Here is a 24,769-nt window from a genome sequence, read left to right as displayed (position 1 = left end):
CTAATATACGAGGGTAAATTCAATACAAAAGGCTTCAGATACACATCTATAAAAGCAGACAAACGCTCTGTTGGTGACCTAATGCCTGATATAATTGGGCGACCTGGTTGAAATTGGGCTTATTTATGGAACTTTGGTAACATACATAGGCAGGGGAACCTAGGGTTCTCTACCCTCAAATATCTATATTCTAGATCCGTTAGAAGGCAAAGCTCATGCCAATGTGTCAATTTTTCATTAACCAGAAGTTTGATACCTGAATGGGGTTGGCGCTAATTCATTTATAGCACGTGATGTTGTGGAGTTGCCACAGTACCTCCGCATGATATTGTGTGCGGTTCATCACTACCACATTGCCCCCTTTATCCGCTTCACGAATTATAAGGGAGGCATTAGATTTCGAACCATTCAAAGCTTGAAGTTCTCTTCTAGTCAGGTTCTTTCTGTCAAACCCTGATCCCTGGGATGAGTTCTTCTTATCCTCCAATGCATGTAAATCCTGCATAACACGTTTCCGAAACAATTCACTCCCACTAAACTGCATGTTCTGGGGAACCAATTTAGTCTTTGGCCTCAATCCACTGTCTATAGACAAATCAGGTTGTATATGCATATCTCTTAGTACCTCTTGGACATCACTTTCATCATTTATAGAAAGGAGAGACTGCATGTTCTTAACATCAGAAATAGTCAAGTCTGACAATTCCATACTTTTTATTCACATCTTTCCAGGATTCAGAGCAAAACACATTTAAACTTCAAAAGTCTTGTGAACTTAAATGTCAATGTGCACTTCCGTGAAATCACAAAAATTGGTGGGGCAAAAACTTAAACTCAAATGCAGAACATTTATTTCATTTTCATTCAATTTATAGTCTGAACGATTTAAAATCAAGTTTGCTTGATTATTACACCAGGACCAGCATCTATACTACCCTCGGTTAAGACCTATTCTAACTTCTAAAATTTCTAATCGATGTAAAGTATCTAGCAGATAAAAAAGATTTGGGTACATACAGGGCCGGATTGGGAACAGAAACCGGCCCTGGCAAACTGCTCAGCTGCCCCCCCCCCCCCTCCCTGGGGTGAGGGGAAGTTAGCTGACCAGGTTTCGGCCGATTTTGTGACAGGTGGCCGATATTGCCGATCCCCGGTAACAAAAACAGCCCCCAGGGGCCCAAAACTAGCCCCCACCCTAGCAGCCTACCGGGGAAACGCCCAGTGCCCGCTATGGCCAGTCCGGCCCTGGGTACATATATGCAAGCTGCCCAATGAAGACACTGTAATTTGGATTGAGGGTTTTTTAAATCAGTACTTCTTATCTTTCTGATAGGACAAAACCCAAGCGGCTTCTCTGAGTAACTTTTGTGTGAGGTGCCCCCAACTAGCCAAAACCTTAGCAGATAAAATATCAGTTTTGGTACATTTCTTCTGAGAGCCTGAGCCATTTTAGCTCACTCCGTTGAGCTTCAATCTAACATATCTGTGCTATTCTTCCAGGGCTATCTAACTGAATATGATTTTTAAAAAATGTCAAGCCAATTCTTGTCATATATGCCCAAGAGATCAACTTTACTTCATATCCAATACTCTATATCATAGATCCTTTTGGGAAGTTTAAGACTCTTTTAATACACATTTTCCAGTGGGTCTAAGATATCCCATTTATACATTGAGGGCCAGGTGTGCGATTGTTTATACCAGTCGCAAACAGGAAATCGGTCCATTGGCGACCGCTAAAATGGGTTGCAGCATGTACCAAACCTATTCTGTTGGCCGGTAACATGTTACTAACTCTCAAAATTGTTTGTGCAAGTCGCTATTAGGAAGGGTAATGCCAAGGACGTGCCTTCCTAATATCAAGTCGCAGGGGGATCTAATACTGTTTTGCAACCCAAATGCTGTTGCAAAACAAGCACATTTACCACCTACTTCAAATTGTTGGTAAGCCAGTCACAAACGGAAAGGGGTCCCTAGAGGACCCCTTCCCCTATGTGATTGGTAGCAAAAATGTTTTTTAAGAGCAGGCAGTGGTCCCACGGACCACTGCCTACTCTTAAAAAATGAAACATACGTTTCCTTTTTATTTTTTAGACACATACAGTTTTCCTTTAAAGAAAACTGGCTGCATTAAAAAACAATTTTATTTAAAGTTGCTTTAATTAAAAAGTAAACCGACATGGGGTCTGTTGTCCCCAGCAGGTTACCATCCCTGTGTTATTGCCTATTCCCAATGGGTCGCAAATTGCAACCTGCTTCATGAATATTGATGAGGCAGGTCATTTGCGACCCCATTGCGGTTCGCAAAATGTGTCTGAGACACATAAGTAAGTTTCCTTTTGCGTCTTGCAAATTGCGACTCGTTAAAATACGCAATTTGCGAGTCGCAAAAGGAAATGGTCCTACATCTTTCCCAAAATTTCTGGTCCATAAAGTGGTAGAGAAGTGATTTTGTGCAAAAATACTTTTGAAAGAGTGTGAGTGACAGTCCCCTATACATTCTGTTGTAATTTGCCCTTTTTACAGGGTTATCCCCAAACCTTTGCCTTCTTCCTCCTATTATTTTTTCTGACCTGTTTTTTGTTGGCTTTAGGACTCTGGGCACTTTACCGCTGTTGATCAGTGCTAAAGTCTCTGTCTAAATTGTGATTATGATTGTTTATCCAAACATTCCCTTTCACTACATGTAAGGCCCCCCTAAAAGGTAGCACATGTACCTGTGTGTTTTACATGTCCTGATCGTGAAATACTTCTAATTTCGTTTTCACTATTGCAAGGACTATCTCTTCCATAGGTTATCATTGGAGCTGCCTTGTCTCCTCTTACAATTGGGAAGAGAGAGAGATTTGGAGTTTGGGGTCCCTGAACTCACAATTTAAAAATACATCTTTGAGGGAAGTTGGTTTTTAAATTGCGTGTTTGAAAATAATGCTTTTAGAAAGTGGCCATTTTCTTGCTTTAAAATTCTCTACCTCTGCCTGCCATTGGAACCCATGTCTGTGGGAGGGTGACCGTTTGGCTGTTTGTGCATTTCGTCTAGACAGTCACACAAGGGGATGAGGTATGCCCTGCATATCCTGATGGCCCATCATCAGGCTGATGGGTCTTCCTGAGCTAGAGTGGTGGGAATAGTTGTCACTGACACCTGAATAGTGCTGTGCCTGTCCTCACACAAAGCTGTCTTTACCCCCTGTATTGTGTCTAGAGCCAGGTCAGGGAAAGGCAGGGTGTTATGCACTACAAAGACGTTCCTGTGTAATTTGCCTACTTCACAGGCAGAAACTGGTATAAGGACTGGAGATGTGACACCATAAGTTGGGAACACTTCTGGACTGAGAGAACATTCTGCTATGAAGAAAAGCTGGAGAAGCTGTAGGAGGGGAACTGCCTCTCTGCTTGTTGGTGTGTTGTACTGTCCTACTGCTTGCTGCTTCTGTCTTGAGCAGTGAAAGGACTGGACTTTGCCTTCGGTTTCCTGCTTGCCAAGGTTCTACAAGGGCTTGTGTGTTCTTGCCTCCTGTTAAGAAGTCTCAGGCCCATCAAAGACTTCTTTAGCCCCATAACTCCTCTGCTGGGAGTTCTGACCTTCCAAGTGTTGCCAATTCAAGTTCTGGGCTCATGAATGTGGTTTTGCTGCAAAGGACTGAAGAAAATCCCTGCATCGACTTCCAGTGCCTGTTTTTCTTGATGCAGCATGACTGTGAGGCTGGAAAACGAATGCATCGCCGCGGTGCAGCTGAAGGATCGAAGCAGCACCTATTGTGCAGCTGAAAGATCGGCACAGCAGAGTCCCGAGCGCGGTCACGGACGTCTGTGGCGCCCAATTCAACTCCATCGCAGGCCCTGCTGTGCGGCTGAGGAAATCAATGCAGCGCCTGTGTGGCCGCCACATCAACCCAGAGCGTTTTCTGCGCATTGCACCTGTGCGCTAAGTTCTTCATCAACGTTGCCCAGCAGTAATGAACTGAGACCGCGTGTCCGGAACTCGATGCATCATCTCCCCTGACAGAAAGGAACAGACGCATCAAGTCCCCTGCGCTGCAGTAAAGAACTGACGCATCACCTCCCCTTGGAGTACAGAACCGCTGCATCTATTTTCTTTTCTGGCATCTCACCTCCCTTGCACATGTTGTCATCTTTGATTCTGACGCATCCCAGTACTTTTTGATAAGTGGCACATCAATAGTTTACTATAGACTAAACTATTATGAACCTTTTAAAAGTGATAGCTTTACTTCTGTATGTTGGATTTGTGTTGCTTTGGTCTTGTTTTATTCAAATGAATATTGGTTATTTTTACTAAACTGGCGTGGTTTCCTTTTGACGTGTTTTCACCGTGTTGCTGTGTGTGTATTTACAAATGCTTTACACATTACCTCTGAAATAAGTCTGGCTACCCGGGCCAAGCTACCTAGGGGTGAACAGGTGCTATCCTGGGTGTGTAACTCCCTTACCTTGACTAGCATGGGGGTCCCTCCTTGGTCTGGGTGCAAGCCATGGCCAACTAGGGACCCCCATTTCTAACACTTTCCATTAAACTTCACCAGAGAGCCCGCTTGTAATAAGGTCTTAGATTTTATATCCTGCAGATGTTCATTTAATATCCTGCCGATATTCATTCCAATTCAACTTTGCTTTAAAGTACAGCCCCAAATACTCATAGGTCGTAACTCATTCTATTTTCGTATTATTAATATACCAATTGAAATTTGGCACTTTTTAGAAAAAGTTTGACCTTTGTCTTTTCTAAATCATTTCTGAAATGGCTTAATGCGCAGTATGCTGATAGTGCATCCAGTTTCTTCTGGAGACTTCTCAGAGTGTAATCTAAAATTCATAAGCATAAGTAATGTGTGGGTGTGTGGTTGTGTGTGCGTGTGTGTGCGTGTGTGTGTCCGTGTGTGCGTGCGTGTGTGTGTGTGTGTGTGTGTGTATATATATATATATATATATATATATATATATATATATATATATATTATACACACACACAACGATTAGGCCAATGTACTAATCTTAATTCAGACTTTCCAACGACTAGGCTTTTTTTGTATTTTTAATAACTTTGATGCCATTTGACGAACCTGCATGAATCTTTCCAGAGAGAGTGCATCCACTTCCTGCAAACCCTAGTTTGGAGCTTTGGAGCATCCTATAGCACTGAATACTTACTGTGTGATGTCACATACTGCACTGCTTGGCATGTCAGTCATAGCTCCAGATGTGCTCCAAAAGGAAAGTGTTTTTCAAAGGTTCAGCCTACTTAGTCTACTCCATTCCCTCTGGCCAGAGCATACAAGGTGGAAACTCTTCAAACAATAGGATGGGACTGCTCAGAAGTGTTATTTAAACAGTTAGATTTCAGTCTCTGTAACACCAGCCCTCCTTCTGCACTACATGCTTTTACAATCTCTCAGGCCATTTAAACACTGTAAAAATTCAACAGGGTCTTTCACTTAGACATCACGCGCTATCGGACTCTGTGTAAAGCATCTGAGCGGCTGATCAGCAAGGATATACAGTTGGAATTTTAGAAAACTGCCCATGCTTTTTATGTATTGATTGTCTTTCATTCTATATTCAAATATCAACGTTATTGTTAGTTATGCCTCGCTTTCTTGTAGGAATGACGACGACACAAGGCACAATTACAGGATCGTCACAGCACCGGCAAACATCAGTCAGTCCACTGTCTCTAAATTCAGACTCAAGAAGACCGCAATCTCAACAGATGTCTCCTTTGTCACCAATCACCCAGGTAGGAATCTCATGAGAATGCTTGTATGCCATGCAGTTAAGCAGTGCTTAAAATGGTTAGGTATCTTATAATTTGGTTAATGTTCAAGAGTAGCAAATATGTGCAGCCATTCCCGCATCACTGGTGACGTTTTGCTGCCTGAGGCTTCCTCCCTAAGTGGGACGAGTAAACCCAGACAGAGAAGACCACCCCTGCTGTACTGTAAGGACAATCTTTCTCTATCTGCATCGTTCCGAGAAGGCTCAACTAGGCAGACGCAGCTGGGGTTGCGTAGACAGGAAAATCTGTGCTCTGAATTAATTGACATTCTTAATTTCTTGTGTACAGATGTTGGCATGATATTTCTTGTCTTTAAGTCCACAGGGAGAAGATGAATAACTGTTTTGCACCCTGTATTTCATAAGTCTGCAATAAAAACTGTTTAAAAAAAAAAAAAACATTATATTTCTTGTCTTTCTTCTAAGGCTGTGGCTATGGATGCACTGTCGATGGAGCAACAGCTTCCCCCATACAGTTTTTTTACTCAGACAACATCACCGACCCAGACTCAAGTGTCAAGTGTACTGTCGCAGAATGCCTCATTAATGCAGAATTCTGGTTTGCAGCGTGGGACGCAACTTCCTCCACTCTCTGTCACAATGTCGTCCTCAATTCCACAGTCCCCTCCTGGAAGCCAGGCACAGCCTTCAATGGCGATAGACATTAACTCGGTAAGTCTGGATCAAGACTTGTTAAAGAACGACACAGATAGAAGTTTTGCCAGTTTCCAAAATAGGTATCAAAACTTTAATTTTCCTGCCTTATTTGGGTTTCCAGATGTCATTCTAACTGGTCAAGACAGCAGCTAGTTTGCTGGAGACACTGGATTTTGCAACCTGTTCAATGACATTGCATTTAAAACACTTCTTAGTGAATAATATGGTACACTTTGAAGTGTGTGTCTATTTATGGTGCAAGGTGTAATGTTTAGGTTCAGTCGGAAGAGTGATAGAATTACACTTTTAGATTACTGACGCCTGCAAGTTGTGATTTCAGTATGCAAACTTTGAGATTATCCATGTGTAATGCTGCACACAACTTGAGCAAATACTTGATGTGAAAATTTTGCTTGATCAAATTGAGTGTAGTGTTCATAGCATTTTAAGATGTCCTTTCTGGTTTTGAGGAAGCAAAATGCTTTATTGACCTGTAAGTACCTTTGTCAATAAGGATTCCATTCTATCGCCTATTCAAAGGAAACTGAAGAAGATTGAAACTGTATTTAATATAAAATGTGTTGACTTAAGAAACTCAATTCTGCTCTTTATCCTTCAACACTCTGAGAAGTTATGTATGGTGTATCGTTAAAACCAGGGTCTAATGTAAGAAATAATGGCCACTGCATACTGTTGCCCTATACAGTCTTTTTGAATGGCCTTTGGTCAAAAACTGTTAAATCTGAAAGTTAGATACAGTCTCACTCCACGGATGTGTTTGCAGCCATGGTAAAATGCATCCTGTCTTAAGCTATTTTTATGCTGTGGTATAAAATGCCTTGATTTTCTGAATTTACTTCTACATATTTTTCTTTCAGAAATGTAGTTGTCAGAGGATGCAAAGGTTTTGCATTATTTACTGCTTTTAAATCATTTCAAAATGTGTTACTTCAAGATATGTTGGAACCACTTTCCACTACAGTTTTTTGAGCTTTCATAAAGTGCATTCACCGTTTAAGTGAACACTAAAGTATCTGAACAACCGGTGGACTCATCTCCAACAATGCATCTTTGAGTGTTCCGATAAGTAGGTGTGACAACTTCTAAAACTACTCTAGTGAAAATCTGAAGATCGCAAGACATCCTCTGAACATTAGTGGAGCTTTTCTGTCGTGCAGTGACCAGATAGCCACTACACATGTTGCTTGGCATGTTCTTCGTGATGGGTTTACATTTCTGTCATTCCTCACACAATGAGAGTAGGCGTATTACATAGTTTTCGACTTTTCTGTGCTTTAGCCTTCTTTCCCAGCAGCTACTGTTTACAGCTCCAGCCTTTCAGTGTTTTCCAGAAGGTGACTTTGACATGGCTTTTATAAAAGTAAAATGTTGTGGTTTGGTACTTGATTTCTAGCATCAATATGCTCCCTGTGGATGATAGAACCACTGGACAATTATTGACCTTTGGGCTTAAAGCCAATTTATCAGATCCTTTACCAGCTCCCCGATCTTATTTCAACTCCAACCATGAGTACTTCGATTTCTGAATGAGTCCCTTCATGGTCCCTTACATAGCACGTGTTTCTCCTTTTCAGCTGACCGGTTAAGCATGGGCCTTGTGACACAGATTTAGTTTTGTTAGCTTGTTTTTTTGCTAGGTCTCTGCAGTCACCTTCTTAGTTTGCTTGGTTCCTCATTGTGCTGGTTTCTTTCCCAAGGACCTCATAAGCAGTTCAGTGCTGCATAGTTTTGCTTCAGGAGTGAGAAGGTGTGTGAGACATCTAGCCACAGTTGACTTTCACTGGGCCTGGATCCGTTTGCCTATAAACTGTGAACGGCTCCCTCAGAGGTCTCCACATAAAGCTTCCCAGTAGTCTGTGTACTTAGTCTTGGCATGCTGGGGAGATTAGTTGCAATGGGATGGTACTGACTGGCAAGGTCCCCAAGCAGAATGTCATTTAGTCGTCTGCTGAGCATGTATATGCGTTTGCACCTTTTGCATTGTTGTACAGTAGCTGGTGTGTGTAAAAGGTATTGTTACAGGAAGATAAACACAAGGCTGTGCATAACCTAAGGATGTAAAATGTATTGTAGTGTATTAAATATTTTTACCAAGAATTTCTAGTGCTCCAACACCAGTGCATCATCATTTGTGGTGTGGTAAGTCAGTGTGCTAACATGTAACCATGCACAGCCATAGCCTAGAAGAATCCCAGTTTTCTCACTGTAAGATACTGGGAAAGACCATATTTTCTTTCTGCCACCTAGGAGACAGCCCAGGGCCAGTGTGGACAGTGATAGGTACCGGGTCTCTCTTGGCCATGCCAACTAATATTTAGTCATAGAAACAAGCTATAAACTCAGGCCTGAGGGAGACAAACTAGCAACATCTGCCAGTCAAGCCCCACAGAGTGCTGAGAAAAGTAATTTCTGCATATTTTTTTCCTTCCAGTTGGGTTGCAATGGGAAATATGTTTTCAATACCAGAGCTGTCTCACCAAAAGGACAACTGTAAGCCTACATACTTACATAGTTTAATGTCGAAAGTGTGCGAGACAAAGATACAAATCCTTAAAGGTTCTTAAATGATGTTTTGTCCCTCATTTCTCTTTAAGTAATTGCAGGTACCTTGATATATTCCCAAAAGAGCTATTGTTCAAGTACTGCAGCTTACTTGAATTAACAAATCTCTAGCTTTTTATCTACAGAGCCAAATATTCCCTTTGTGAAAACATAGTTGTTCTTTGTCTGGTGCCTTTCTTTACTCCAAAGCGGACCTTCATCACAATCAGAAAATAATTACTCCGATACTTCATCCCAGACAGTTTGCTCCTCCATCATACCCCTTCAAAATGTGAACTGAACATTATATCATTAAAGGTGGTTTTTGAGCACCAGACCATTGGATTTTAAACACCATGCCACCAATATACTATTATACTGAAGAACTGAATGCATATTGGGTGGCCTTGTCGATGTTTCCTTCCTTGACTGATTGAGTCATTACCTCCAACTACTCCCTCTATTACCACTCATAAAATGGGCATTTAGAAGTGTTCACAGTCTGCACTTCTCCATCATTTTGATACCATAAACTATGCATGTGGAATAACTCTGTACACCTCCTGACAGCTAGTGAAACATAGACTTCTTTAGCTTACTGAAAATAACAATCACAGTACAGAAATGTGTGTAAGTGTTGATGTTTTTGATGTACAGTTATTTGTGGAATAAAGTTGACATGGAATAAGAGCTATTTTGCAGTTATTCAGAACTGTAGGAAAGGTCCCAAATGCCCTTTTTAGATCGGGTGGAAGCATATGTTGCTTACATTGAACTTTAGTTTTTCTCTTAGTCATGGCTGTGGCTGTTACCACACTTGTGAAATCTGCCCTCTGCCTTTCATATTCGAAAAGCCTTTTCAATTGTTCCACTAACCAGATGATCTCTACCTATGTTTCTTAGGCTTCATGCTTTAGGGTTGCAGCAAAACCTAAAGTGTTTGAGATGCTTCATGACTCTTACCTTTTGTCAGTAACTGGTACACTTGCACAGTTTCAGCAGTTGTCGGGTTCTAAAACAAACCCAGTTTTCCTTGGACTGTATTGCTAGTTTCTTAATTCTGTGCAATCTCACACCAAAATACTCACTGTGTGATGGCAGATCTTTGTAATATCTTCTCTAAGTGCCTATTTGATGTTGGTGCCTTACTGTTTAGAACAATAGTAAACAATTTACATGTTGCTGACAAGGCACAACAACCTCAAGTTTATTCTGAAGTGTAACGTCTCCAATGGAAGAGGTGTGGTGCCGGCGGCCAGGGTGACTGACTCCGGAATCTGGGTATCGCGGTTCGATCCCTGGCACCGGCGGCAGATTAGGCCAGCACGAAGTGACTCTGGGCAATGGCTTGCTTAATCTTCCCGACGCCCCCGAGCGCCTAGAGACCCTTACGGGTGATTGTGCGCTTTACAAATGTGGATTATTATTATTATAATAATTCAGTGCATTCATTATCCTCAGTACAAATCCATACATGTGGCCATAAAACTACCAATACATTTCAGGTGGGACACTCAAATGGCAGGGTGGTTAATCTAAGAATTACATTTTCAGTTCTACCAATAGCCTCCACCCATGCAGTGTCTTGCAGTGTTTGTGTGAGTACCCCGACACAATATACTGGTACCTCAAGAGCCACACAATTATCCATTCACCTCCCCTAGAACTAGAGGTACAGCTCAGGGAGTTAATGTCGCACCATGTCTGAGCAATGGCACTTTTGGCTACAATGATACCAATGTGAAGGAGTGTTTGTGTGTATCTGTTGGCATCTGTGTCTGAGAGAAAGGTACTCAGCGCCCTCTTATGGGGTGAATTCAACTGGCTAGCCCGGTGCAGCTTGAGGGACTCCTTTCCAAAAGGTCCAAAGCTTTTGGCTTTGCGCAGTTTGTGAAAGGCCTCCACCGATCAAGTACATTTTGGAGGCATCTCGTCAAATGCAACCTGTATCTTTTTCCGGTTTAGATACACTCAGTGCAAGGTAAATCTGAGTTGAGCTGCAGCTACAGCCTCATGCAGTGGCACCGGATCACTTATCCAATCTTTGTCTGATAATAAACTCAGGAATGACTCAGGAAGATTAAGGAAGGAATTTATTGTATTAATCCCTATGGAGTGGTATAGTGGCATGCTAGATTGTATCTACCCATTCCCCTTATAGTCTATTTTGACATAGTGGGGGAATCAACATGTTAAGCATATCTGTTGCCTATGTAGTCATGACCATTCTCAGTCCCTTACCTAGTTGCATGCCTTTCAACTACAGTATTTAAGTAACCGGTGCAGAAGCATGAGATGGGAGTTGTGCCCTATGTGTGATCGATCAAAGGATGATTACATTTATAAGACATGTTTTCTGATGGATAATTAGAACTTCATATTTGTCCCCTATAGCATATCCACCGGCACCAGGCAAGATCCTCGGAGTTCTCCAGCAGTGCTTCCATCCACCAGTTGGGCCAGAAACACTTTCAATATACTGTGCTACCCTCTGGCCTAACCTCTGTCCCTTCGGTGTTCACGAAAGTGATGTCGGTGGTCGCTACCCATCTTTAGAAGTCTGGAGTGCAGGAATTCCCATACCTTGATGAGTGACTGCTAATGGTGGGCTTGCCTCAGTTAGTCCTAGAGATCCTACGTAAGATGGCCGAACTTCTGACATCATTGGGTTTTACAGTCAGCAAGCCAAAGCCCCAGCTGAACCCCTTACAGAGGCTTAAATTCATTGGGGCATTTTGGGACGCAGTGTTCAAAGGCTTTTCCCCACTCATTGAAGATACAGAAGATTCTGAATTCGAGCCTGATGTTTCGGGACCAATCGTAGGTTTTAGTGAAGATAGCCCTGAGGCTTCCTGGTCTCATGCCCTCGTGCAGTCTACTCATCTGGAATGCCCCGTGGCACATGTGGCCCCTACAATAGAGCTTCAGATTCCTGTGGCCCCAGCATCAAGGATGCCTCTTCGACTCCATCAAGATGTTAAGGAAGTCTGGAGTGGGTGCTGGTGGCAGGGTACTCTTCCTCCTCCACCTGAAGCCCATGATGGTGACAAGTGCGTTACTGCTGGATTGGTAGGGGTCGGGGGCTGCACCTGGAAGTAGTGAAGATTAGAGGTCCCCAGGTGTCCAGCAGAGAAGCCAGCACAATATTTGTTTTCTGGCCCTATGAGCAATTTGCCTTCCTGGCATCGATTTTAAAAATTTTAAAAAAAAAGCTGATGCAACTCTGCCCAGACACCACTAAAGCCATGTACTGCAACAAGCAGGGTGGAGTGGGCTCCTGTATCTTATCAGGAGTGACTATGTCTTTGGAGGTGGCTGGACTGATCCACCTGACAGGGTCTATGGTTGCCAGAGTTTGACTAAGCAGGCATTGCCTAGCTGACTGAGTGGCGTCTTCATCCCAAGCAAGGTGGGACAGGGCATCTTTGAACAATGGGGTACACCCAGGCTAGATATGTTCACTACCGTCAAACGCAGTGCCAACAATTCTCTCTGCTGGATTTTCCTCTAAAGCACTCCTCAGGGTAAGCATTTGGCTATATTTATTTAAGCCACTAGTTGTGATATGGTGTATACAAGGTTTGCCTCACATTTCCTTTAAAACTATTTGTTATGCCTCAATGGGACCGCAAGTTTGTCTTGACGTTTCTCATTAACTGCCCTTCGAGTCTATGCACATCTGATATCTAAGGCTCTTATCTTTGAAAGGTACGTCAGAATGCCATGCAATTATACTGCAAGAGCTTTCAATGCAACCTCTTTAAACCACCTTTTTCCTGGACGAATTGATGCTGAGTACTCTTGCAGTATTCTTGACAAAGGTTACGAATCCTTACCACGTTGTTCAGTCAGTCACACTACCAGCTCCATCGTCTTGAACCCAAGAGAGCACTAAGCTTTTCCATTGATTGCAAAAAAGACCATTGCATGGATGGTCAGCTTTATGGGATTCCCTGGTGCTGAGAAAGGGAAGGCTATGCAGAATAGGATATTCCTCTAATATTTATTGCACTGGCTAAGAAGCAGCCTTATGAAGGTCTGTGGGCTCAATCCACCAAGACTGCTAAGCGACAGTGGCGAGAGTAGTTCTAGACTTCTGCCTGGCTGCAACATGTGCGTTGATGCATACATTCACGAAGCACTACTGTATTGACATCCAATGGACTGGTATGCAGCCCAGAGTAATTTTCACTGACCAAGATTAATTCAATCATCTCACCCATCACGTTTTTTGTATACTTTAGTTGACTGTCTGGTCCAGCTAGAAGCAGCGGCGGCTGGCACAGGTAAGTACGGTGAGACGGGCATGGCACGACGGGGGGAAGCCGACGGAATAGATGTTATTTATTTAATTCTGTCAAACCATCCACGCTGCCCCGCCCCATCACGCTTAGCTGTGCCGGCCCCCACCTCTCCAATTGCTTAGTTCTGTAAGACTGTCTGGCCATTCAAACCACCTTTAGGAGGTGCTTCTATAGTATCTATTTTAAAGCAGAGGGATCTGCTGCTAGAGTTACCAATCATAAAAACAATTTACATTCTGTTGGTGGCTCTCTTTCTGTAGGAATCTCTATCCAATTCAAGTTTCCTAACACCCGTCCCACCTCCCCATCTATGGAGTGACCTCTTTAATATCTATAAAAAAAAAACGAGTTAGAAGACCAACACACTGTCTTTAGCAATTTGTTCCATGCTCCATATCTGAGGTCACAAAAGGTGAAAAACAAAAACTAATGTAATGGCTTCCACTTATATGCGGCTGCGCTCCATCATTTCTGGGTGATATGGATCTGTACGGTGCCACTCAGCATCACTTGTCACGGTGCAGGAGCATTGCTGAAGAATTCCCCATATCCAGTCTGGCACCTGGGGATATTCTAAATCCGAGGCACCTGTGGGTAGATGAAAGCACGCACCAAAAAGAGCGTTAACAGAAGGTAAGTAATTTTTCATTAGGGTTTTTTTGGTTGCACCAGCACGCAGCAATAGATTCAACCACCTGGTCATAAAATTGATTTTGTGGTCTACATACTATATCGGGACGAGGGGTAAGTAATTTGAACTTTATCTTGCCTCACTCTGTCTAGCAGAGTTAATATGTTTAACTTTATTTGGAACAGTGTTTTGATGTACGTCGTAGTAAGCTCGACTAAGCCCCTTATCATATTTCTCATTCCATCCTTAATGCTTCCGTTCCAAGGGCTTTGAAGACCAGGTAGTTGAGCTATATTAAAACCAATTTTATGTCATTAATTGTGCCATTCTATTTCATTTTTCATACAAGCTGTTGACATTAAAAATGCGGAAGGCAATGTGACGCATTTAAATTCAAACATATTTTTATGTTCACGTTGTAAATCTATATTAATGCAGAAATCCATTTAGCCGATTAACTATTTGCCATGCAGGTAGCATACAGTTAATTTTATCCATTTGGCTTTAGTTAGCCTAAAGTTGAGTTGCAGTAGTGTAGTGAGTAATGAAAAAGAATGTCACTGGTTTTATTAAAGCACACATTCAATTACGAGTCAGAGGCCCAAGCTATACTTTTCTGTTGTTGTGGCAGTCATTATTTGTGACACCTTTTAATATCATTCAGGAGCCGTCAATACCTATAAGCAGATCTCACACTTTGCATTCAAATTTCAGAGGATAAGGCACTTTAATTCTGTCTCACCATTTGTCACCTGCATGAGACTTAACTCCTGAACGGTGTGTATCGTAGACATCTGACATTTTAGAGCCTCCACTGTGAAAGACTTCTATAACGTTTCCTACCTTATCAAAATTAAAGTTGCAAGTTTGTATGGTAACATAAGATAATTCGAAATCATCCATATAAAAATCTAGAAGGTCATTTTTAATTCTGTGTTTAACTTATGTTGTTTCAGAAAAACAATTTATTTGGAAAGAGATTTTAGCTCACTGTTCTCACATGGGTTAAACCACATAATCATTGTAGATCTTTTCGGAATAAGTATGTAAATGAAAACAATTTGTCATGATATTTTTTGTTAGAACTCTTACATTCATATCCATGTGAAAACTTTAAACCACGTATACATTTTATTTTGAAACATACACTGATCTATCATTCATGGTTATTTTCGGGTTAAACCCATTGCAGATAATGGTTTGGGGTTTTGGAAAATGTATTGCCTATGCATATGGACATTGCTAGTGCACTTTTAGTACACAAGTGAACATTGTTAATTTTAGAATGTTGTCCAGTAAGGTCATATCAATCTGTTATTCTTAAGTAATCGAGTGAGTGATCAAATGTGTACTGTGAAGAGATATTAATATCACATGACACAAATCTCTAAACAAATTGTCTCCTTTTAAGTCAAATGTAGTAATCTCACACCAATATTTATTATATATGTTAAGCAGCTAGCGCACAATACAATTTTCTTTTTCTGGTACACAGTAAATTGAGAAAAGCGCTTCATCCGCAGTAAATTTTCATGATTTTGTAAAGGATGCTCTATGGTGTTTGTGTATATTTATATTTTAATGTAGTCCTTTTGCAAGAATAGCCTTTGTTGGTTAATGGATATTTTCGAAAAGTGGCTTAAATGTTATGTTAGTCTTTAAAGGTCTTATCCTTTAGCATTTTATTTGGACTTTATGCCCAAAGCTGTAAAAAATTAAAAGCAAAAATCAAACATGCGTGCGTTTAAACTAGTTGTCTTGACTTTAACACCATATTTCCCATTTGTTGAGAAAAAAATCACGCCTCTTGGCTTTACAATTTATTTGAAATTTATGAACCTTTCACCAGCCTTACAAACACAACTGAGATAGATTTGCCTTTTTCTGCTCTGTTGCATCATGTTCAGTCTGCCAGTAGAATTAAAAATGTGTATTAATACATTTGACTGCTCGTATTATGAGCAGTTCACTTTCTTTTGTAAAGTGCCTACGTGAGCACAAAGTGTTGAGGAGAAGGGAACCAGTGACACTGAGTGTTTCTATAAATGTGTTTTCTGAAAGTGTCTAGAGATGCAGTAGGATCACAGAAAGATTGTTACTTGTGGCTGCATTGCTTGCATTTGCTTCCGACCAGTGATTTTCTGAATTTGGTCATCCTACATAAGTTAACCTGTTATCTTTTGAGGAAATTTGGTTGATTGCATATCTATTGCATGGTTTTGTCAAGTTGTGCAGTATTTCTGCGAGTGCCAAAACAATGTGATGTAAGTTGCAAACATAACCATTTTCAATATAGTACAACAGAAAAATATATTTTAGTATGGATCTATGAATTAATCTTTGTAGGCCCAAAGTGTGAGGCTGTTGCTTTTTTGAAGAAGTTTTTCCAGTGTACAAATATTTTTACATGGAAAATATTTGAAAGACTATTACATAGTTATACCGATTTAGTTTTTGACTCCTGTTACTCCACATTGTTTGAAACTTTTACATAAATGGAGTAACCAAGAAATAAATGACCAATTTAGAAAGCTTCTTGTATTAGGGGAACAATATAACTTTTGGAATCGATTCAAGAAGACTAAGCCAAAAATCCATTAGTTAGGTAAATTTGTGTAAGAATGTTTTGTCCTGGCTTAAATGGCATAGTGTTCTAAGACGAGGAAATTATTTGCTTCTTGAATTTAAATTTCAAAACATTTATTTTCATTAAAATCTTAGTGGCAGTGCACTACCATTCATGCCTAGATTACATTCTAGAATTTAAATTTGCTGGTGTTTGAGGTTGACATATGCATTACTTTGGCATTCTAGGGCTCTGAAAGATTTTGCCGAGCTATAGACCATTAAGTGCTTAGTTGGTAAGGTGTCCTGCGATCCCACTATGTTTAATTCTGTGTTATTCTGTAGGCTTCACTCCAGCAGTACCGCAGTAATGCTGGATCCCCAGCCAACCAGTCTCCCACTTCTCCTGTCTCCAATCAAGGCTTCTCTCCTGGCAGCTCCCCTCAAGTAAGGGTCTCTGTGATTTCACAGGCCTTGCTTTTGTTTTCACTCATGTAGCTGAGTCTTTCCATTGCCGACCCATGGTTTCCCACTGTATCTGTATGTGCATCATGAATCACTGAACGTCTCATCTTGTTTGTGGTTTCATACAGCTGTAAGTGATTGATTCAGGCCATTTTTTTGGTAGTAATCTGATCTACATGGACATTCACCCAGTTTGCAAAGTTTTATCAGCGAAGGTCCATACAGTCTGTATTCTTCCACCAAATATCAGTCTACAGCAGTTTACAAGGAAGTTGAATAGTATCTCAGTTTAATAAAAAGATCATATACTTCCTGTTTGTTCTTTGAATCCTCATCAGTAATATGTTTTTATAATAATTGTCATTAGTGGCTAATGCACCTGCAGTTTATTAAAAGCGTTTTAAATCCTAGTTCAGTAAACCACCCAGTCTCCATTTATCATTTTTCTTATATTGCCTGATGTCTGAAATAGAGAGAGAAGCCTTTGAAAACACAGAGCATCTGTCCATCAGATGACTGTATACCCTACTGCCCAGCAGCGCCCTAGCAATAGTGTAAACGTGGGGATCACGCCACGGGCTGTCATGTTGATAATGGAAAGCAACAGAGAAGGGCTCAACACCACTTGCTCCCATGTCACGCCAATATGCAGAATTCAATGGATGATGTTGGAGACTTGTGCTTTCTACATGGTGATGTCTTCGGGGTGATGTTGCCTCTGCCCAACAGATATTGCCTCTGGGGAGTCTTTTTCATCCATGTCATAAAACACTTAATTTTTCTTCTCCAGGACCTTAAGCAAAATAAATCACCCTCAACTGACTTTGGTTGTGTGGACTTTGTTTTTTAGGTCGAGCCTGTAGCAGCGCACATGCGCTGCTCTGGCGAGACTTTATGTAAACAGTAAAAGGGCTTTGGATGCTCACCACACGCTCGTGCGTGATGTTTATTTTCATTCAGAGGCTATTTGCCTTTGCGTGCGTCTTTCTGAGAAAGACAGCACACAATTGGGCAAAGGCGGGTGCATGTCCCGCCTTTGCTCCGCCCACTGCCTATTGCTTGCGGTTACCCGCAAGGGCCAGATGCGTGCGCGATAATGCTAAACAGATGTCTCGCTGTGGCACGCGCGCATCACTCGCGTGCTTGTTTGCTGTTGGAAATACTAAAACGAACACTGAAGTGGTTGGAGAAGGAAAGGAACAAAGGCTCCGTGTGCGTGGTACAATAAAAAGAAAAAATATTATGACTAATAACAGACTGAGAAATATATGTGGAGTTGTGACCATCGATACAGAAGAGTATAGCTCACAGTGTCAGCAAGATTGCTTTTAGGCGCTTAGATAAGTATTACAAACTCACGTGAACAGCTGGCAGTTATCTAGCAGTAAGCAATTGGGATCACTTGTGCTCTTCCACAGCGCTGTAATTAACAGGCGGTCCTGTTACCAACTTCACTCACTTCATCCACCCCTGAAGGATGAAGTGCGTAGCTAGCGCCCTCGTGTTGTAAAGGTGCGACCTGCAGCAGGCTGCGCATAGGTCTCAGCACTAATCGCCGAACAGTCTCTCTCAGTGGGTGCTCCAGAGGGAGCAGCGCAGGCTGGGCTCAGAGCTGTCTGAACCCGAGCAGGGCCCGACCATAAACCCAGGCCTCCCCCCCGCCGCCCCCCTTTAGATATAGCTCCCACCACAAGGTGCCCCCCCCCGAGCCACGGCTGCTTACTTGCGGCCAGGGTCAGCTCCCAGAGTGCCGCAGGCGCCCATCAGGAACTCGCAGCATTCGTGGACGCTTCCTGCGGTGCACATGCAGCATCGCCCCTGCCACAATCCGAATGATTCCCGCCCTCCCTCCTGGGGCCCTGGGCTTGGCCTGGCCTACATATTACGAGTGGCGAATAATTGGCTGTCAGGGGGACGGCTCTGTGCAGAGAAGAATGGAAATATTAAAAGCTCCCTTCGCTTCAGGGCGCAGGGGCCCGGGGACGCCGGGGACCCTTCCGTGACCTCGACAGTCTGTGCAAGACAGACTGGAGCTGAGCTCACATCTGCTCCTCTGTCTAGCGGCTCCATGCCCTGTGAGATTCCTGCAGCCAGTCGTGGCTTTTTTACTGGGCAGAACTGTGTATTCTGGGACCTGTAGTTCTGCTTCTCTCATTGTGGTATGTGCCGCCTAAGGCACAGCATGCAAAGGGTCACAGGCCAAAAACAAGCATTGGCATAGCCAATAGGCCTCGCCTTTGGGACCTTATAAGTGTTTAGCCATGCAAAACTTGATGTTGTTGCACCAAGGATATTGTGCTGGATAACTAAACACTTATAAGGTCCCAAAGGCGAGACCTATTGGCTATGCCAAAGCTTGTTATTAATTGCATTTATTTTGCCTGGACGTTGCATTTTAAATTCACTCATAAAACTCACCTGCTTACATCAAGTACAAGCAATTTGAGAGCCTACTGAATCAAAGGTGTTTACGTATGATGCTGTACATACATCAAGAAAATATATATGCTTAGAATTTTGCGTTGAAAATCTGGAGTTTGTCTTGAACTTATTGCAAATGAAAATAAAATCGAAAAAAGCATTTTCGATTTTATTTTCATTTGTAAGAAGTGTGATACAATCTCCAGATTTTCAATGCAAAATTCTAAGTATATATATATGTATATATATTCTTGATGTATATATTTTAGTGACATTCTTTTAATTCATCCTTATGGCAAGATCCACACCATCCATCCCTATTTTCCAAGTATAAAGAGACTTCCTGTATGTGAAACATGATTCTGTACTAAAACCTAGCATTGTAAATCCCTACATAATATAAATATATATATATATATAGCAGTTGTCGCCCAAATTGGTGTCGGCGCTCGTTTTTTCAGGCGTGGTGCAGTTTTTTACGACTGGGCTCGTCGTTTAAATATTGCTTGAAGTTCCCCGAGGGGAAATAAAAACGCACTCTCCCGTCTCAGTTTTGTGACAGCGGTTTAATCAGCAACCAAAACCCAACGCGTTTCGCTTCCTTACAAAGCTTGTTCACGGGATGTCGAGCCGGTTTCTAAGTCCTCCTTTTAAACACTGCATCATGTGATTTCCTGTGTTATCAGTTAGTGCATTCTGGTTAATGTAGTGTCCACTACATTTTCGTCACCAGTTCGCTTTTTTCTCTTCAGTTTCATAACTCAGGAAAAGAAAAGGGGGGGGGGGAAATAAAACATTATGTTTGTTCTGCAAACAGTTTTTCACTCTTTGGTGAGTTTTTTTGTCATCTTTGCACTCACTTCGATTCAGAATTTTGGGATGCAATCTGATGGTGTTACCTCATTATTGTTTACAAGGCAGGATGTCATTCTGTTTTATGCAGGTTTATTTCCTGATAATTCGTTTGTGGATTGCCCTCTAGTGGGCTAATTCCATGTTATCCAGGGGTCTCTTTGGGTTACCATTTTCATGATTAGAGGTGTACATAGAGTTCTTCCGTTAAGTTCAGACCTCTGGGCTCCAGGGTTCTGAAATTTATGATGTGTTTCGACTCCTTTCGTCGTAGGATTTTCTGGCGATCGCCACCCCTTTCTGACTGTGGGACTTGTTCTATAGCACAGTATTTCAGAAGTTCCCAATTGCTTCCATGTGATTCTTCCATGTGTTTCGCCACTGCGTATGATCGATCTTTGTTAGTTGTGGCCCTTGTATGTTCAAGTATCCGCTTTTTGGCCTCGAAAGTTGTGCTCCCTATATATCTTCTGTTGCAGGGGCATTCAATTAGATAAACCACATGGGTACTCTTACATGTCAGATGTTGTGGTATTGTCCATTTGGTTCCTTTCCTGATTTCTACTTCTTTCGTGGCCTTTGCGATTTTGCATACTTTGCAGTGTCTGCATGGGAAGAAGCCCTTTCGTTGCAGCCAGTCAGACTGAATAATAAGCTAGTTCTATGCTAACTTTAACTAGAATTCAAATATATATATATATATATATATATATATATATATATTTTTTTTTTTTTAATTCTAGTTAAAGTTAGCATAGAACTAGCTTATTATTTCTATTTCAAACTTGTGGAGAAGTTTTATCATTTGCCCAGTCTTTAAATCCCTCCTCGTTGCGCCTTGTTGAAGGCTCTGTGTGACCTGCAGTAAAAAAGTGGAGAATTAATTTGCTGTTAACAAATTTCAAATTAAGCTAGCGGGCCAGACAGTTATGTTCTGAAATTCTGAACCTCTCAGCAAAGATGTAAATCATCATTATTACTCATTAGACCTCTTCCTTTCTTTATCCCACCTTCTTTTTACTATTGCACTGATGACAAAGCATATGAGGGTGCAAACAAGTTATTTTCAGTAGACAAGGGTATCATTAAACATTAGACAATAAATCCACATGGTGGTCAACTTTATCACTCCAGATGCTTAAAGAAAAACAAACTTGTTTTTACTGTTCATTTACAAATCTCTTAACACATACCCAAAAGAGTTATGTCTCCAATATTTCTCAGATGAAGCTTGATATTGTTTTCTCCTTTACGCTCTTTTATTCCCCTAATATTGTTTTCCGTACCAGTTGCTTCCCGATTGTTAGTTAATTTCTAGCAAAACTCCTTTTTTTCCGAATTGCTACCAACCATCGTTTCCCCTAGGGCAGGATTTACATCATGACTGGTATTCATTTCTGTTATTCCTTTATATGTAGTCCTTAATATTCACTCGCTGAAATATTCTTAATGCCTTGTCAGGGGTAATTAACACTATATAAATACTAATATTTTATGGATGCTGTTTCCAAATGCCCTACTGCGCATTTTAGGTAGGTTGGTTTTTCTTTGATGGAAACATTGTAACAGGTGTGATAACTCAGGTGCAGCCATTTTTTCCACTTTATATATCTCTTTAATTGTCAGAGTTTTGACTGTGGCTTTCAAATAAAAATTAAAAGATTCAGTTAAAGGGAAAGGTCTGTTTCTCTTAGAATAATGTCAAGAGAACGTGTATAACAAATTATTGAACCAGGCCCAAAAAGTTGTGGTAAAAAGTTTCTGTGGCTACTAACTTCATTATTTTGTCAAGAGATTTTCAGAACTGTTAGGCTTGCGTGTGCCAGACAGAGATGTTCGAGCTGGTTCCCTCCTTGGTATTTAGGTTGTTAGCATAACCAAGACTATTTCTTTCCATTGAGCTGATCAGTTTCCAGTCTTATGAGCTTCATTTAGAGATGTATCTGCCTATGTCCAGTTTGACCAGTTGTTCTGCAGTTTGAAGAGGGTGCTAGTGGATGCTATAATAATCTTTGAAATTTTTTATATATAGGGAGATGTATAGGCCCAACCTAGTTTGATGGTAGATGAAATAGAGCGACAAAATGTGACAGAGGGTGAGAGCTAAGAGTGGATGTCAAAAGGGCACTTCATGCATCTGTAGAGAATCATTTTATGCCTTGTCAACTTCATTGTTACCTGTAAATAAGGTGTTTGAAGAGTACGGCTTTCAGTTGATTCTGAATCGGAGAAGGAAATATGCCTGTTCTATTCTGATGGAATTCCAAAATTCTCAGCGCCTAGCATAAAGATGCCTGGTTACTTGTTTTCTCTGTTTTGTAGCCAATACTGCAAGCCTTGAAAGTGATAAGTGCAGGTTGCAGATGGTAATGGAGGTCATTGAAAGCTGATGTGCATTTCAAGTTTCCAGTGGCCTTCTAAAGAGCCATACCACTGCTTGTAAAAGGCTTTTTCATGTCATGAGATGGTTCCATTGGATGAGGACAAGAAGGTTGGTGTCTTAGATGAATTTTCCTCTGTGATACACTCCTAGAGGAGTGTTTCTAAATGCTTTCTGTATGATTATATTTTCATTTTGTTTACTTGAGCTTTAAGGTTTGCCTATTCTATATTTTGTATACATGGTAATTTTTAAATTGGGTTCAGTGGTAAATCAGCTACCAAGATTTCTAGGTCATTTGATGTGAGTGATTTTAATAAATCTAGTTTACACTGCTATCATCTGTGTTCATGGTTTCGTCCACTATTTTTCTCAAGGAGATAAAGCAGTAATGTAATAAAAAGTGGATTTGTAGGGCGCTGCTCATGCTCGAGATATTGTTACTCGTGAGGGTATCCATGCGATGTTTATGTTCGAGATCTTGAAAAAATTTAAGTTGTGTATGCCACACCAAAGTCAATCCCTAACGGATTCAATATATGAGAAGCTATGAAGCCTAACAAGCGCTTCCATCTACCTTGCTTCACAACATTTTTGATGAAATAATTTAGGTACCACATTTCCGCTTATGTAATAATGGTTAGACAAGTCAGTTTGTTTTTGCTGAAATCATTGATTAGTTCCAAGGCTTTTGTAAAATGCTGCTATCCCTTTTACAGAAGCGCGAACATTTTGCAAAAGGAGCTTTTTTCCACAGAAGTGCTAGACCCATATGACGTTCAACCTAAGCCCACAATGCCCATGTGTGTGTTGTCGCCCATCTTTGGATTCTGTTTGCTGCCATTGGGTTTGGAAGCATGGTCCACAGTGCTGAATCACTGATTGCTTAAGAAGTGATAGCCTCTATGAAATGGGGTAAAAAAAATGGATGTGAATATCGATTACCAGAGCAGACGTTGAAGCAAAATACCAAAACCCTAAGAGACAGTAGAAGAAAGAACATTGATGTCAAAAAGCATGCACCCACTGTGCTACTGGCTTGCAGTAGGTCTGAGCCAAAGATTTTGAACTTGAAGCCACTGAAACAGTCACGAAGGCACGAAGCACTCATAAGTCGAGGAGCGCCCAAAACAAAACAGCCTCACAGGTCCAAGTCAGTAGAAAGCAGAGGGAACATGTGTGACCCTCTAAATTGATTCCAAAATTGGGATGAAGGAAGAAAAAAGATCTGAAGAATGTGTCTTCGTCTTTGAAAAAGAAGGCTGGTTGATGTCAAGCAAGCAAAAGGAAAAAACTTCAGCTCAAGGCTGACATGGCTGCTTTACTTCTGAAAAAGTAACATTGTGTTGATAAGTGAAGTCCTTTATGCTCCTCACAAAGGCTTTAGAGAGCAAAGAAGCTGAAGGAACCCACAAAGAGTTAGACTGCCCAGCAACTCCAGAACTGCAGGAGGATGAGCAAGAAGATCTTTATGGGGAGGATGAGCAGTATTATCAACCCATGAAAGAGGCTTCGCGGGGAGAGTCAAATATATGGCAAGACCTGGAATCTGCCTCCTCAGTAAGGGACTTGACTCTTACCCTAGACGACTTAAAACTGTGCAGTGATCAAACTGAGGCACGTTTTCTGCTAGAAACACTTCTGCTGTAGCAGAAGAACAACCAATTCTTATCCATCCTCCCTAATATCTTAGACCAGTGGAACGAGGTTACCAAACAAACAGCATAATTTAATCCACTCACACCAAGGATGAAAATAAATAAAAGCACTTTAGCCATGATATGTACATCAGCAGCCATACACAGGCTAATTCAATCTTAATTATGTTTCTTTTTGTGTATTTATTAAGGACACTATCACCGCGGCGGTATCCTGACGCTGAGCTAATGTGTGCACCCAGAGCCTGGCCCTGCCTATAGTAGGTTAGTTAATTGGGAAGCCAGGTCTTCAGCTTCTTGTGGAATTCAAGAAGAGGGGAGGCGGGTCTGATGTGGAGTGGGTGGTTGTTCCACACTTTCATAGGAATGTAGGAGAACCGTCTTCCTAATGTGGTTCTGTGTACACGTGGGATGTGTGTGAGTACAAGTTCTGCGGAATGGATTTGTCTGGGTGATTGGTGGAACGGGATGTGAGTGT

At 41.4% G+C, this 24,769-nt stretch overlaps 1 protein-coding gene across 3 annotated transcripts in view; it reads left to right on the top strand.

Moving 5' to 3' along the window:
- CRTC1 (CREB regulated transcription coactivator 1) overlaps positions 1 to 24,769 on the top strand; it is a 214,808-nt gene that overhangs the window by 164,143 nt on the left and 25,896 nt on the right. For 2 of the 3 annotated variants that reach the window (XM_078669877.1, XM_078669876.1), the window contains 2 exons: positions 5,625 to 5,758; positions 6,223 to 6,468. In XM_078669877.1, the coding sequence (XP_078526003.1) occupies positions 5,625 to 5,758; positions 6,223 to 6,468 (380 nt within the window). Of the gene's footprint in view, positions 1 to 5,624; positions 5,759 to 6,222; positions 6,473 to 8,484; positions 8,490 to 16,860; positions 16,963 to 24,769 lie in introns of all 3 variants that reach the window. The other variant, XM_078669878.1, reaches the window with a different exon arrangement.

This window comes from Lissotriton helveticus, chromosome 12 (assembly GCF_964261635.1).
Source record: "Lissotriton helveticus chromosome 12, aLisHel1.1, whole genome shotgun sequence".
Taxonomy (NCBI): Eukaryota; Metazoa; Chordata; class Amphibia; order Caudata; family Salamandridae; genus Lissotriton; species Lissotriton helveticus.
The sequence above is the reverse complement of the archived record's forward strand: the minus strand, read 5'-3'. Positions and strand labels throughout refer to the sequence as shown.